The sequence below is a fragment of the Wolffia australiana genome, chromosome 7, assembly GCF_029677425.1.
Source record: "Wolffia australiana isolate 7733 chromosome 7, ASM2967742v1".
Classification (NCBI taxonomy): domain Eukaryota; kingdom Viridiplantae; phylum Streptophyta; class Magnoliopsida; order Alismatales; family Araceae; genus Wolffia; species Wolffia australiana.
Window position 1 is genome coordinate 1,042,512 of NC_135841.1, and position 15,554 is coordinate 1,058,065.

The following is a 15,554-nucleotide window of genomic DNA, read 5'->3' on the forward strand; positions in this document are numbered from 1 at the left end:
ATATTTAAATGGAATTTATGACTTTAATTTTTTTTAAAAAAATTGAAAATTAGAAAATACCATAAAATTATATAAAATCACAATATTACTTCAAAAATATGATAAACTCCTAATTACTTAAATAAATCTGAATGTATATTAATATGATTATGTTTAATTAAATGTTACTTTCTTGATGAAATTAATGTTATAAATTTTTGTTTAAATATGAAAATCAAGAAAAGTCGGAACCTCATTATAAAGGTGTAATAAATAATTTTAAGGCGTGAATATGTATTATGATCATTTTAATGTAAATATGCACATGAACGATATGAAATTACTGCTAAACATGACATGTTATTTGTGAGTTTCATCAGTCATGCCCATTACTGTACTCAAGGTTACTCACAAATTGAGCCCATTAGCAGGTAGGGTCAACGCGTAAGTAATTGCAAGCAGTTTGTGGGTAGTCACAAGCGCTATATGGGTGGGTGATGGTGACATACAATCAACATATGGGTGGAGCACGAGCAAGCATGTCTGGTGCCTAGTCATCATAGGCAACATGCAAACAAGCATGGGAGGTGGGCAAATGATGCATAAATAGAGTGTGGATGCATCTCAGATGGAACTGATGTTTTGTGAGCAGCATGTACACGGTTAGGATGCATGTGGAGCAATTAAGGGTAGTGGGGGAGGTGGTGTGAATTGCTTGTCGATGTCTCACGAGTGGATTTCGAATGGATGGGGAGTGGCGCTTTGAATGGAAGTAAATGACTTTGTAGTCAACTAGTGGAGGCTCATGGCATCTTCCAGATGGCTCATGGGGGGCTTGCGAATGGCTCACGGGTGGCTCCTAGATGACTTGTAAGTTGCGCGTCGATAGCTCACATGTAGTTTGTGGTGGTGCACAAGTGGGGCACATACAATGGGTAAAGTAGCGTGTGATGCTGATGGGAAGAGAGGAAACATCAGGTATTACAACAGGTAAGACATGAACTGGATGCTTGCTATAATAGGTCAATCACAAAGTGGGTGGAGCGCGAGTTGCACATAGCAAGGATGCGACTATGAGCAACTACCACTACTAGATCTATGTCCCCACAAATGAACTCAGAAAGACAAGTTTTACTTCAAATTCACAAAAAAAGAGAAAATCTACAAGGTCATGTAGAACCAAAGAGAGAACTGACAGAGGAAAGAAGACATCACTGTGGGGTATATTTAATAAATAAATAAATATAGTGTCTTTTGCACAGGACATCACTAGCGAAGGGCTGGATCTTGTTGAGTTATTGTGGGATATGTGTGTCCTTCTTGTTCAATAATGATGTGGCAGAGAAGTGGTCCTCAACGTCCTCTCTCGATTATTTTCTCTCTCTCAACCTCCATATTTATCTCTTTCTCTACTGTTATCTCTCTATTTATATTTATACCGTCTTCACCTCTTTTCTCTTCTCTAAAAGGAGGAAAATCATTCTCATCCGTCATTCGACATTGAGCCCGCAGTTCGTGCTGTTTTCATTGGAGGACTAGAGAAAACAGAGTGTCGTAAACCCAAGTAAATGCACAAATAGAAAAATGGAACGTGATGGAGGAAGAGCTTTCATTTTGTTCTCTGTTCAAGAGTAGGACAGTTATGGAGGGGACTGATGATGAAACCTCCCTACTCCCAATTTATGGCCCAGTCTAAAACAATATTAAATTTCATACTAAATCAGGCTTCATTCAACACAATAATAAACAATAACCTAACCAGTGTAAGAAAAAGCCCGAATACAGCAGGAAACTATACAAATTTCATGCTTAATTAGACTTCATTCAACACAAGACAGAATAATAAATGGTCTAGTGTAAGAAAAGCTCAATATACTGGAGCAGTGCATCTATATCCAGCAGGGAACTACACTACTTTCAAACTTAATTTAGATTCCATTTAACACAAGACCGAATAATTAAAGGGCCAGGGCAAGAAAAAGCCCAATGTACTAGAGCAGTGCCCATATATCCAGCAGGAAACTATACAAATTTCAAACTTAATTTATATTTCATTCAACACAAGAATTAGTAATAAATGGTCTAGTGTACAAAAAAGCCCAATATACTGGGGCAGTGCACATAAATCTGGTAAGGAACTATACGAATTTCAAACTTAATTTATATTTCATTCAACACAAAAATTAAAATTAAATGGTCCAGTGTAAGAAAAAGCCCAATATACTGGGGGCAGTGCATATATATCCAATAGGAAACAATAAAAATTTCAAACTTAATTAAACTTCACCCAACATAACACAAAAAATTAAATGAGCCAGTGTAAGATAAAGCTTAATATACCAGAGCAGTCCAAATATATATCCAGCAGGATACGATACAAATTTCAAACTTAATTAGATGTCATTCAACATTTAAAATAAATATTAAATGGGCCAATGAAAGATAAAGCCCGATAAGCTGCAGCAGTTTGTCTATACCCAACATGAAACTATAGGAATTTCACATCTTCAATATAATTCAACAAATATAAAAGTAAATATTAAATGGGCCGGTGAAAGATAAAGCCCGATATTCTGCAACAGTATGTATATACCGCACAGGAAACTATAGGAATTGCATACCTTCAATTTACTTCAATAAATATAAAAGTAAATATTAAATGGGCCTGTGAAAGATAAAGCCCGATACTTTGCTGCAGTATGTAAATACCGAACAGGAAACTATAGGAATTTCATACCTTCAATATACTACAACAAATATAAAAGTAAATATTAAATGGGCCGGTGTAAGATAAAGCCCAATACACTAGCAGGGAGTATATATACACCGCTGATTAGGGTTTGTTTATCTCGCTTGGTAGTCCAGCCCTCTTCTCTGCGTATCTTCCGCCGCCCTTCTCCTTCTGCGCAGCCGAGTGGTTGCCCAACATGGTACGAAGATCTCCTCCACTACCGCTCCGATTAACGCTATTTTCTCTGATTGTAATCGTGTTCTTGTTTCAATTTGTAATCTTCAGATCATATCGAAGAAGAATCGCCGCGAGATCTGCAAGTACCTCTTCCAAGGTTTGTTTTTCTAATCACTGCACTCATGATTACCGTATTCTTGAACTATTTTTTGTGAATTTGTATTGTTCATGGTAGAGGGAGTGCTGTACGCCAAGAAGGACTTCAACTTGCCGAAGCACCCGTTGATCGATGTGCCGAACCTAGAGGTGATCAAGCTGATGCAGAGTTTCAAGTCCAAGGAGTACGTCAGAGAGACTTTCGGTTGGATGCATTATTACTGGTACTTGACGAACGATGGAATCGAGTTTCTGAGGACGTATCTGAACCTTCCCTCTGAGATTGTCCCCGCCACGCTGAAAAAGTCCGCCAAGCCCATTCCTTCTCGTCCTATGGGAGGTCCTGGTGACCGCCCCCCAAGGTATTTATGTATTGTCAGTTGGATTTCAGTTGAATTACTCCATTTTACGTTCTTGCCTTATCGTTTGTACCTTCATTTCGATTTCAGCTCACCTTTAGGTAATTGTTTTCTTTAAAAGTTCTATTTTTCCTGTTCTCGTTTTGTTTCTGGCTCAATGGCCGGATTTGACTATTCGTTTTTGGATTAGTATTGTTCAAGAACAAATAACGGTTTTTTTGCATTATTTCCGTAAACCTTCCAGTTTATTTTTCTCTGTTTGGATTGTTTTCACAAGTGTTGTTTCATGTTTACCTCAGATTTCTGTCTATTTCAGTACCGTCCTATCTGTCACTCGGTTATCGAATTATTTGATTAATGGTGATCAAACTGCTTCGCTTGGAAAAAAACTAGGGAACATTCATCTGGCATCTTGTGTCATCACTAATACAGACAAACTGCTTTGCTTTGTTCGTCTGTATTAGTTTGGTAATTTAATTTTGAACATGAAATAATAGCATTTAATCAGTACTTTAATGTGTAATGTTGGAATTTGCAGGAGGTTCGATGGGGACAGGCCCAGATTTGGGGATAGAGATGGTTACCGTGGGGGTCCCAGGAGTGGTCCTGGAGAATTCGGTGACAAGGGCGGCGCTCCTCCAGAGTTCCAACCTTCTTTCCGGGTAATTAGGCTTGATTGTTCAAGTTCTTTGTTTTGTTGGGATTCTGTTATTCAAACTCCGATAATTAGGCTAAATTTATAACTCTTGGTCTTCATTTAATTGGGATTTACGAATTGGAGTTCTCATTACCTTATGTCATCTGCTCCCTAATTATGAAGATTAATATGTACTTTTTACTGAATATTTTATGCCTTACTGATCTTCGCAATTTTCGTAATTTGTTTCATTCTGGAGCCACTTTCAATTATTTGTAGGATTAAACTAAGTAGATTGATTGTTAAGGCTCAGCTGGATCATTCTATTAACTTTGAGGAACTGGCCATTGTATTTTCAGATTTTGATGTATTTTATTCTTTTACTATTCTCAATGTACTTTGATATATATGAATGGATGAGTAAATTCGCTCCTCCTTTCCGGGTAATCGCCCACTTTAGACCCAGTATGCAAATTATGTTTGAATTTTGCTCCCCATTTTCTGTTCAAGTTCCTCATTTGTTTTAGATTCGTTTTCAGAATATCTCACGTAATGCGCTTTTGGTCATGTATTTCGCTATTAATTGAATTTTAATGCCTTTGTTCCCAATCTTTACATAGTTTAGAGTTCGCGAGATCCTTGAATTTCTAATTCAGTTATGATGTACCAAGATAATTAAGGCTGGGAAGGTTCATTTATATATTTTCAGGAATTGGCCATTGTTTTGCAGATATTTTCAGGAATTATTACTATTCTTGGTCTGCAACATATAATTAAATTTCTGGTTAATTTTTCAGGGCGGGGAAAGGCCAGCCTTCGGGCGTGGCGGAGGCGGATACGGTGCTTACCGGCCTCCCGGCTCATCCTCTTTTGAGTAACGAGTTTATTCTGCTTTTTTCCGTTTATTTTTGCCCTCTGAAGACAATTAATATTTGCTTCCACAGCAGGATTTTCTGTTTCCTTCTCCGTTCGTATTAATATTTTGATTTCCTCTTACTGAAAATACTTGTTTCAGAGGGTGTTAAGCGTCTTTTGTTAGTCTTGTCATTTCGTGGGAGAAGTTTCTTACTCTTTTTAAATCGCATTGACAGTCATAAATCTTGAAACCACAACTCATAATGTGAATTAAAATACATTTTAATTTCTAAACAATACCGGCACTTATTTCGGTGCTTACTGTGTGCAGTCTTCAGAGGCGACTATTGGCCATCTTTGAAAAAAGAACTGGATCAACTTTTTTGGTAAATTGATGGCTAGATATTAACCTAATTTATAAATTAAATGGTATTACACTTCAATATTTTTTTGAAATATCACAATTTTACTTATTAAACAGAAATCTTTACTTATAAATTTACGCAGATTATGATTTAAGTCAACTTTACTTATTAAACAGAAATCTTTTAAAATAAATTTACATTAGGTGTCAGGATGAAAATAATATTTACACAGTTTTTTAATCTCAGAAAAGTTATTTTTCAAAAATCTGAGATATATATAATCCATTTTTTTGGCACTGTATATCCCAAACTCTCTAAGTAAACCTTGACGTAGATTTCCTGCCAGATTTTGACTTGGGCGGAATCCACCTGGCAGGCACGATGGATTCCACGTTATAACCTTGATTACCCCTTTTCTCTCTCTATCCTCGACCAAACCTAGTTGAGAGAGAGTGAGAGAGAGAGGCGTTCTAGAGAGAGAGAAGTAGCAAACACTATATGTTGTAAAATTTGTATATAAATATTATACATTGACAGATTAAGCAATTTAGTAAATACTCAGACCGAGTTATAAACATGGGGAAAAGCAATATTAAAATACATTTAGAGTGAACCGATTTTTTTTGTTTCGGTTGTCCTTATTCAGTGATTTATAAAATTAAAATTGAACCCGTAAATTATAATATTTTACGACCGAAATATATATATAAATAATAAGACCAGACAATTCCTGTTACCTTGGGGGATGCTAAAAAGTACGTGCTGAACCGCGAGTCGAAACACTAAAATAAGTATATTAAATATCTAAATCTTTAATTCACGGATAATATAATCTGAGTTAAAAAAATAGCTAGAGGGTAGAGTCCTAAGAACGGCGTGGTAAGAAAGCAGAATATTAAGGTACAGGGTTTCAGAGAAAGTTTGCAATAAATCCAGGCGTACGGGAGAAGGAAGAGATTTTAAATTCTCCGTGCAATCATTTCATCTTGCTCTTCTTCTTCTTCTTCGGCGTGGTGGTTACAGAGAGCTCCGCCGGCGATGAAATCGTTGTTTGCTGTCGATCGTATCCAAAGATCGAAGCTACTACGAGTGCGTCACTGAATCTGATATTGAAGAAGAGATCTTGAACTGGAAGGAATCTTTCTGCATTCCACTCCAGTTCTGCCTTGCCGGCGATGAGATCGTTGTTTGCTGAAGATCAGAACCAGAGATCAAAGCTACAACGAGTGCTTCACCGAATCTGATGTTGAAGAAGAGATCTTGAACTGGAAGGAATCTTTCTGCATTCCACTCCAGTTCTGCCTTGCCGGCGATGAGATCGTTTTTTGCTGAAGATCAGAACCAGAGATCAAAGCTACAACGAGTGCTTCACCGAATCTGATGTTGAAGAAGAGATCTTGAACTGGAAGGAATCTTTCTGCATTCTACTCCAGTTCTGCCTTGCCGGCGATGAGATCGTTGTTTGCTGAAGATCAGAACCAGAGATCAAAGCTACAACGAGTGCTTCACCGAATCTGATGTTGAAGAAGAGACCTAGAACTAGAAGGAATCTTTCTGCATTCCAGTCCGGTTCTGCTGCGCCGCTGGCGATGGCGGCATTTCTCTTCACACTCCTCGCACTTCCTCGGCTTGCGTCTTCTTTGAACGGTCTGTTCTCATTTTCAATGTTCCTCGTGGTCTTGATTCCCGTTTTTTTAATTGAAATCCTTCAGTACGAGATGAGATTCTGCTTCATAATAGCAGAGTTTTGTTTGGATTACATTGGGAAAAACAAGATGATTACTGTTTTACTACTAACTTTTTACGCGTCGTCTGTTTGTTGCTTTTGTTTTCTGAATCCGATTCTCGTTTACTTTTTACTTCAGTACAAGACGCAGTAATTTAATTTTTAATTGATTCTTACCAGATAGTTCCATATGTTCTTTGATCTAGAGCTTGTTCGCTCGTATTCGTTGCAGATTGCCCGCTGGATCTCGGCTGGTCCGACTTGACCTCGGCAGCTTACGCTTGTTCAGATGAAACACAGAGAGGAAATTGCTGCCGGTATCTCAACGCCTTCGTCGCTATCTCCGTCTCCCATTACGCGAGCTCCACCGGTGAATTGGGGGTTCCTGCTGCATTCATTGAAAGCTGTCTTGGCTCAGTCTCAGAAACACTTCAAGAACATGGAATTTCGCCCCTTGCCATGGATTCCTGCGGATTGGGGACTAAGATCATGGTTAATTCTCAGTGCGAGGGGCGATCCACTGTTCTTGAGATGCTCCAGTCTCCTGGTTTCAGTGATGTTGTCAGAAGCTGTGAGCCTTCTGTTTCTTTAGAAGGTGGTTGCAGGAGGTGCTTGAGTTCTAGCATGATCTACATTCATCGCCTTGTTGGATCTGAAGATAATGTGACTCTGAGCACCTGCCGAGGGGCGGCATTTGTGGCTCTTGCAAATCAGGGGAAGAATCTGTCGGCCGTCGACTTGGTGAGCTGCTTCTTCGGAATTCCGGCATCGAGTCTACATGCAGGTGCGGTCATCTTGAGTGTTCTTCCTTGCTCATTGTGTGTGCTCTGTTAATTTGCTTGAATTCCTTGGTTTATGATAGTTTATCATGACTGAATTCCTTTGCTTCTCACTTGTTCTTCCCCCTTGATTCAAAAATGGTTACGCACTGACATTACTTAGTTTGAGGTAGTCTGATGAGCAGTTTATCGTAATTCACCATGTGTGATCTGTCCTATTGCTTGATTACCTTTGTGCATCATAATTTTCAATTCTTGGATTCATTAGTTGGTGTCAACTTAAACTTCTTAGTTTATCGTAATTTAATGACCAGGTTACTGGCTACTTAGGATACTTGGCTATATCATCCTGATCAAATATGGTGTTTCAGATCCTCTTCTTCAGTCTCCATCCTCTTCAGATTCCTTGAATCCCCAGTCAGACAGAGGGAGGCCTGAAGAGGAGCCAACCAGAGACCACCATCCCTACCATCTTTCAGTGATTCATGTGATCGGAATTGCAGTTGCGGGCACAGCCACGCTGCTCCTGGCATTCCTCATTCTTCTGATTCGCAGGAAGAGGAAAGAACTGGATGTCGACGAGGAGAGTCTCCCTCCTCCTCCGCATAATAAATTCCCCGAAGGTTTTTTCGCTCTCCATCTTCCCTTTTGGGGTTTTTAAAGCAAATTCCATCCAGATTTCTTTCAATCTCAGTTGCCATGTTGATGATTTTTGGTAGGATTGTTTTAGGACCACGATCTGCATTCAAGCGATTCAGCTACAAGGAGACAAAGAGAGCGACAAATAACTTTGAGTCAGTGATAGGGGAGGGTGGATTTGGAACCGTTTACCGAGCAGAGTTTGGGGACGGTATTCGGGTTGCTGTAAAGAGGATGAACAAGCTCTCAGAGCAAGGCGAGAACGAGTTCTGCTGTGAGATCGAGCTCCTTGGGCGGCTACATCATCGCCACCTTGTGGCCCTTAGAGGCTACTGCATCAAGAAACAAGAAAGGTAGTCAGAAAATGACTTCCACTTTCATTCAGGGTGCTAACTATTTGATTAATACTGCATTTTGATTATGTTCTTTTGTCTTTGTTTCGATTTCAGATTTTTGATGTATGAATACATGGAAAATGGAAGCTTGAAAGATCATATTCATTGTAATTCTCTGTCCATTTAATCCCCCTGGTGATATTTGATGATCTTAGGTATGAACGATATCGTTCTATCTCTGTGTGATAGCTTCGCAGAAGCCTCCATTGAGCTGGCAGACGAGAATCCAGATCGCCGTTGATGTTGCCAATGCTCTGGTAGTTCCTCGTCTCTTTTCTGGATTTTTTAATTGCACTCTAATTTTTTCTTTGGCCACATTTGCAGGAGTACCTTCATTTCTACTGCAACCCTCCTCTCTGCCACAGAGATGTTAAATCCAGCAATATTCTCCTAGATGAGAACTTTGTAGCAAAGGTATCTAAACCTTTAAATTATTCAATCATGAACCATTCCCACGATCCCCATCGACTACGCACAGCTTGCAGACTTCGGCCTCGCCCATGCTTCCAGAAGCGGGTCAATCTTCTTCGAACCAGTAAACACAGATATCAGAGGAACTCCTGGTAGGTCTCATCAGATTGCATCACGTGGCGGTATAGTTCCGGATTGTCCCGGACGTGGACGAAGGACGGGACGATACGAATTTATAATATATCATAAATTTTGTCCCACGTCCGATGTTAGCTCAGGGACAAAGGACGGGATGGTTTTGTCCACCGACAAAAAAACCGCCCCGTCCAATAATCTCGGGACGATTTTTCGTCCCATCCAGTTCTCCCAGGATGAATTTTCGTCCCGCAATTTGTCCTGGATGAAAAAACACATTTTATATTTTTAATATATTATAATAGATTATAATATATTATAATATATTATAAATTGTCCTAGGGGGGCCAGGTGGCAACATCTCAACCGTCGGATGTGAATCCGGTGGTTTTCCATCCAGATTCGTCCGTCCATCATCTGGATACCTCCGGATGGTCGATTTTTTCGTCACATAGGACGAAAACCGTCCGGTCCGGTGGGGTCCTCGGGACGAATTTTCGTCCTGAAATTCACCTGGTACCCTCGGACGGGATGATTTTTTCGTGTCCCTGCTCTATACGTGGCGGTTTCCAAAAACTTAGTGGAAAAATCTCATGCATGCAGGCTACTTGGATCCGGAATACGCAATCACACAGGAACTCACTGAGAAGAGCGATGTCTACAGCTACGGAGTCGTGCTGCTGGAGCTGGTGACGGGACGGCGTGCGATCCAGGACAAGAAGAACCTCGTGACGTGGTCACAGAAATTCATAGCGGACGAGTCAACACTCCCCAGCCTGGTTGACCCGGCAATAAGAGGGACCATGGATCTCGAGCAGCTTCACGTCGTTGTCTGGATTATTCAGTGGTGCACGCGGAAGGAGGCGAAGACGAGGCCATCGATTAGGCAAGTCCTCAGATCACTCGACGAGCATATAGGTCTGCCATTTCATGGCAAAGAAAAAGAGGGAGAAGTATCTTATTTGCCAAAGGAGCAGCAAATGGAGGGGATATCCACTGATGCAAATCTACTGTCTTCGTCGAGCACCTCGAGATCTTACTGCAGCAGGAGCTTCCTGCTTGATGGTGGATCTCCGTCATCGCCCGCAGGTTTGCTCTAATTCCAATATGATTTTTCCCTCCAATTTTTCTTTTTTTTTGTTCAGAAAAAACTCGTCTTATTCGCTGCGCATCTGCCCGTGCCTCTCGCAGCTCATACCACACCGACAGCATTTCCGGAGTCACGAAAGAGGTAACCGTAGACATATTTAATGAAATTTGGTTAGCATCTGATGGTAGTAATTTATCGCCATAAAGAGGCAAAAGAAAATTAATGATTAACCTCATGGGGGCTCTAATTACGCCCTACCACTAATATAAATGGCTCTTTATCTTTGGAACTCTGGTGAGAATAAGTATGATAAATATCTGGTAAGATGGCACCTCTAGTAATCCAGCCATATGTATTGGAGACATTTAAGATTTGGAAGTATGATATTTGTGCTCCTCTCATGTTCTCCTTTACCATATACAATATAATTTGTATTTTGACGTTGGTTGATTTGCTCCATGCCTTGCTTTGGAAACTTGCTCATCTAAATTATCCTTACTTTACATGTCATGGCATTCATCATCTGTGTGCAATGCATGCATTGGCATTTGACGGGGTTTTGCTTCTTCAAAAAATATAAACTTCCGAGTTCTTGAAACCTACTTTTCAAAATGATGCTATGTCAATCTTCCAATGTCCAAAGTTTTAGATCTTCTGAAAGATTATCAGATGGAATTTATCACCTTCTTGGTGAAATGATTTCAATTATATTCTAATTAATAATTAATATCTTCTAGATCGTTTGGATGTTGCTTTGGCATATATTTGGAGGTAGTGCATTTTTCAGTTTTGTATTTGGGCCCAAGTACTGTTAGTCAGAGTCTCTGGTCGAAGTTTTTCAATGATCTCACCACTACTAGGCACAATATAACCCTCAAAACTAATTTTAAAGTATTTAAAATTATTTTAGAAATGTCAATTCTACTTACACAAACATCTGATTAAGATATAAAATAAATTTACTATCTGTTGTGTCAAGTTTCCCAGGATACCGCAAGTTTATTTAATAAGCTTGTGAAAGAAATTAAAGTAGCTGATAAAGTTAAACTTAATTAATTGTATCATGACATGTTATTAAGTATATCTGCAGTAATATTTAAAAATAAATAATAGCCTTAATTGTGGTAATAATAGAATAGATAATATTTAGGCATAATTTCAGAAAGTAGTGAAAGGGAAACTCCGATGAATTATTGTGGAGCTATCCACATACTCTGTTTTATGACCAACACCCAAAGAAAAACAGCCCCCACACAGCTTGAAAATCACTCAGTTACATGATCATGATCCTACAACAGAATTCGGCGGATATTGATTTTTTAATGATGAGATTTTTACTTGCCATTATCATTTCTTGTTCTAAAGTTTGAGGAAACCTTAACAAGAAATGAAGCACAAAAATTTGATTATAATAATTTTAATGAACATATGAACTCTGGTGTTCAACTCCTCTATATGGAGTAGCTCCATGCCTTTAGTTGCATCATGTTATCCTCAAGACAGCAATATACTTATAGCTTGTTTTGTTTCTTAGGGATTATAATATTATCCATAAGGGAATGATAAATGAGTCAAGTTTAATATTCAGTAATTTATTTATACTCAAATACACGTTAAAATGTTTGAATTTGCATCATGAATATAAAACAGTCCCAAGTTGTGTATCAATTTTGAAGTTAAATCTGAATTGAATCAAAGATGACTTAACAATCTTAACTCAAACTTAGTTATAAATGGAAAGTCAATCAACATATTGAATCTAATTTTTAATTATGCTAAATACAATTTATGTGAATTTCAACTCAGTTACAAATTAAATTACCATTTGGATTACTTTAAACTGCCAAGGGTTTGTTGGCATTATAATGCAGGGACGTGGACGGTTCGGGCGAAATTCGTCCCGTCCTACGTCCCATGTTAGCGTAGGGACGAAGGACGGAACGGTTTTTCGTTCGCAGACAAAAAGCCATCCCATCCAATAATCCCGGGACGATTTTTCGTCCCGTCCAGTCCGCTCGGGATGAATTTTCATCCCGAAATTTGTCCCGGACGAAAAAATACATTATATATTTTTAATATAGTATAATATATTATAAATTGTCCTCGCAAGGCCACGTGGCAACGTCTCAACCGTCGGATGTGAATCCGCAGTTTTCCGTCCAGATTCGTCCGTCCGTCGTCCGGAGACCTCCAGACGGACGATTTTTTCGTCCCACGGGACGAAAACCGTCCCGTCCGGTGGTCCCCCGGACGAATTTTCGTCCCAGACTTCGTCTTTGCCCCCAGACAGGACGATTTTTTCGTCCGGGGACGAAAAAACCATCGCGTCCGCGTCCCTGATCTATAGTTGGCATGCTTGATTTGTGAAATACTTGTGAAGCGGCCGTATTGTGCAGAGCCTGACATTCCAACCACTTGACTTAAATCATGAGGAAAAACAGAAGTTTATAAAATCAAGCCTGATAGTGGATTTATCCATCCAAAGGATCCATAGTCATGGGGATGATGAAACCAGAGTTCTCAGTAAAAATCACTTTCAGGAACCATTTAGGACAATAGGATAATTTTTTTTTTGAAAAGTGCAATAGGATAATTTTTTAAAACATATTTCCAATTCGACTTTTGACGAAATAAGAATCTGTTCATATTACAATTTCGTGAGATATATATGTTCATTGAAATATGAAGGTTGCATTCACAATTTCTTAGGGCACATGAGGCCACTTATTCCAGATTCAAACAGGCCGTGGTGTTACTTACCTCATCTGAGCTTAATTACTGGTTGCAATAGAGAAGCTCATCAAATGGAGAGACGTGTTAATAGAAGCTGCCCTTCGAAGCTCCTACTCGGTCTCGAGGAATGAGGCGGAGCTCTGATCCATGCTTGAGAAAGACGTTGCCTGGTTTTAAATTTAAAAAGTTAATGGCTCCAGGTTCGGTCTCCCAGGAAGAAAAATAGATAAATTGACATTCCAAATAAAATAGAAATCAGTACTGAAATAAATACGGTTAAAAAGTTGAGATGTACATAAATATTGACTTCCATTACCAAAAATTGCCCAAAATACCAAAAAATTGATGAGATAAACTGAAAGCATGATAAAGTCCTTGGGTAGGTCTCCACCTTGGATAATCTTGGAAGGGTAGAGAGAAAAATATATAAGTAACTATAGTTAGAGTCCTGGATCAGTGCCTAAACCCCCTCCAGGCCAATTCAATGAGTTCTTGACTGCCCTCTTTAGGGGAGGCCTACAAGTATTTAAAGTCAACTACAGTAAAGCCAAAATACAAAATACCCTGGTAAAGGTTAAGGGTCGTATCTGATAGAACCCTAGAATCCTATCTGGGAATCGTTTCCAAATATTTTCAAAGAAAAGGGAATTATGAGATTGGGGTTGAAGAGTAACTGCAGAGTGTACGCCGCCATGAACTAGAGGAGTGAGAACTAGAGATAGAGTAAACGTCATCTTCCAATCCAGAGAAATACAAGTCATGCCCTCCTAAAGGAAGATTTGCTATATTTGAAAGGAAATACAAGCAGTTGAAAGGACAAAATAACCCTAGATACGATGGAAATAGTATCAGTATCAAAGAATTTCCTCACAAAATTTCAGAATTCTAGAGAAGCACTTTTTCTTCGATATGCTTGAAATTCTTCTCTAGGATGTAGCATAACAAGGAACAAAGTGATAACACGGAACAAGAGCAGCGGAAAGAAGAGGTACGGAGCTTACCAGCGCTTTGTTGAGGGTTGATGCCGACGCCATCTAGAACACCAGAGTGCAATAAAACAGTATTAAACATAGAAAAGCCACAAAAATGGCATATTTTGAAAGTATCAGCATCGATCTTCCAACAAAAGAAGATCATGTTCTTAATATGAAACATAAAGAGCAATAACACTTCTTTATGGGAGACATAGAGCTATATCACGTTTTCACAGCTGATAATCAATACCCATTAAACTACAATCTATGTCATGCTTTCTTGATTACATCTCCAACTCAATATTCATGCTAACAACATAGGATTTCAATCCCCCATTCATTTGCATCATCTCGATCTGTAGCTAAACGTAAGAAAACATCCTCCCTCGAGAACATAATCCGTTCCTTCAAATTGCACTTTCAACTACAATATTTATCCGTAACAAGGAAATTCAAGCACTAAAATGGCCAGGTTGAAGTTCATTGTAATGTGATTTTCATTCTACAACATCAAGACATTGTTTCGCAGATCAACACCAGACTACCGGTTAAACTTCCGTCGTCGCAAAATATAATCCAAAAATAAAAAAGGAAAACCCTCGATTGCGTGAGACCCAATCTAATCAAGAATATTTTTTCACGCTTCCAACTGCAACCCCAGCCGTAAACTAAAAGACGGAGAAATTACCGTTTGTGATAATAGCGCTCGTTTGGGGAGGCACTTTAAACTCCTCAGCAGCAAATTTGAGCACCGCAGTGAACGGCGCCGCTTCAGGCACGCTAAAACTGAGATGAACAACCGATAAACCGCGAATTCAGCAAAAAAAAAGAGAAAATGAGTCAATCGAGCCAAATCAAGATCGAAACGAAAGATCATACACTTTGAAGGGGAGCTTCGGATCAGACGTGAGGATGACCTTGAACGACACCTTGCCGCCTGTCGCCATCGATCGCTCTTCTCCCTGCTGTCTTAGAGAGAGAAAGAGGCGATTTTGAGCAGTGAGAAGAAGAAGAAGAAAATAACGCGGCCGAAGTCCACGACGAAGCCGATTTTTATGGACCGGACTCGGTAAGCGGGTCGGATCTTACCCGCCTGTGTGTCTCCGGTGAACTAGAATTCGCCCGTCCGACACCACGATATCGGATATCAGTTGCTACAGTCCCGATATCCGATATCACCATCCATTTCGATGTCATCATCCGTCTCCGTCTCTCGGAAAGGATGACTATATCGGATATCAAAGTTGGATATCAGATTTTCAATATCCAACACTGAATAACTAAGTTTCGATTTTTGTTCTTCTTCTTCCTCCTCTTCCACTAATTGTCTTCTTTCTCTAATTCTCTTATTCTTCACCCTGCGCCAACAGAATAAAAAAGGGCGTTAGTTATTACAGCAATCTCGAGGCAATG

At 39.4% G+C, this 15,554-nt stretch overlaps 3 protein-coding genes across 3 annotated transcripts; 2 read left to right on the forward strand and 1 right to left on the reverse strand.

Annotated features, from left to right (window-relative positions):
- The first annotated feature begins 2,799 nt into the window (after positions 1–2,799).
- Positions 2,800–5,042, forward strand: LOC144705621 (RNA binding Plectin/S10 domain-containing protein). Its single transcript, XM_078578387.1, has 5 exons — positions 2,800–2,909; positions 2,996–3,044; positions 3,123–3,405; positions 3,941–4,064; positions 4,837–5,042. The coding sequence occupies exons 1-5, from the start codon at positions 2,907–2,909 to the stop codon at positions 4,915–4,917; spliced, it is 540 nt and encodes a 179-aa protein (XP_078434513.1). The 5' UTR covers positions 2,800–2,906; the 3' UTR covers positions 4,918–5,042.
- Positions 5,043–6,107: 1,065 nt separating this feature from the next.
- On the forward strand, positions 6,108–10,884 carry LOC144705818 (putative receptor-like protein kinase At1g49730). Its single transcript, XM_078578644.1, has 10 exons — positions 6,108–6,906; positions 7,218–7,769; positions 8,136–8,387; positions 8,495–8,756; positions 8,853–8,905; positions 8,988–9,055; positions 9,123–9,212; positions 9,277–9,361; positions 9,948–10,433; positions 10,536–10,884. Exons 1-10 carry the CDS (start codon positions 6,777–6,779, stop codon positions 10,577–10,579), a joined length of 2,022 nt encoding a protein of 673 aa, XP_078434770.1. The 5' UTR covers positions 6,108–6,776; the 3' UTR covers positions 10,580–10,884.
- Positions 10,885–13,054: 2,170 nt separating this feature from the next.
- On the reverse strand, positions 13,055–15,162 carry CCP2 (ubiquitin-fold modifier). Its single transcript, XM_078578653.1, has 4 exons — positions 15,021–15,162; positions 14,830–14,927; positions 14,169–14,201; positions 13,055–13,334 (listed from the first exon to the last, which is right to left on the reverse strand). Exons 1-4 carry the CDS (start codon positions 15,086–15,088, stop codon positions 13,252–13,254), a joined length of 282 nt encoding a protein of 93 aa, XP_078434779.1. The 5' UTR covers positions 15,089–15,162; the 3' UTR covers positions 13,055–13,251.
- Between the last annotated feature and the right edge of the window lie 392 nt (positions 15,163–15,554).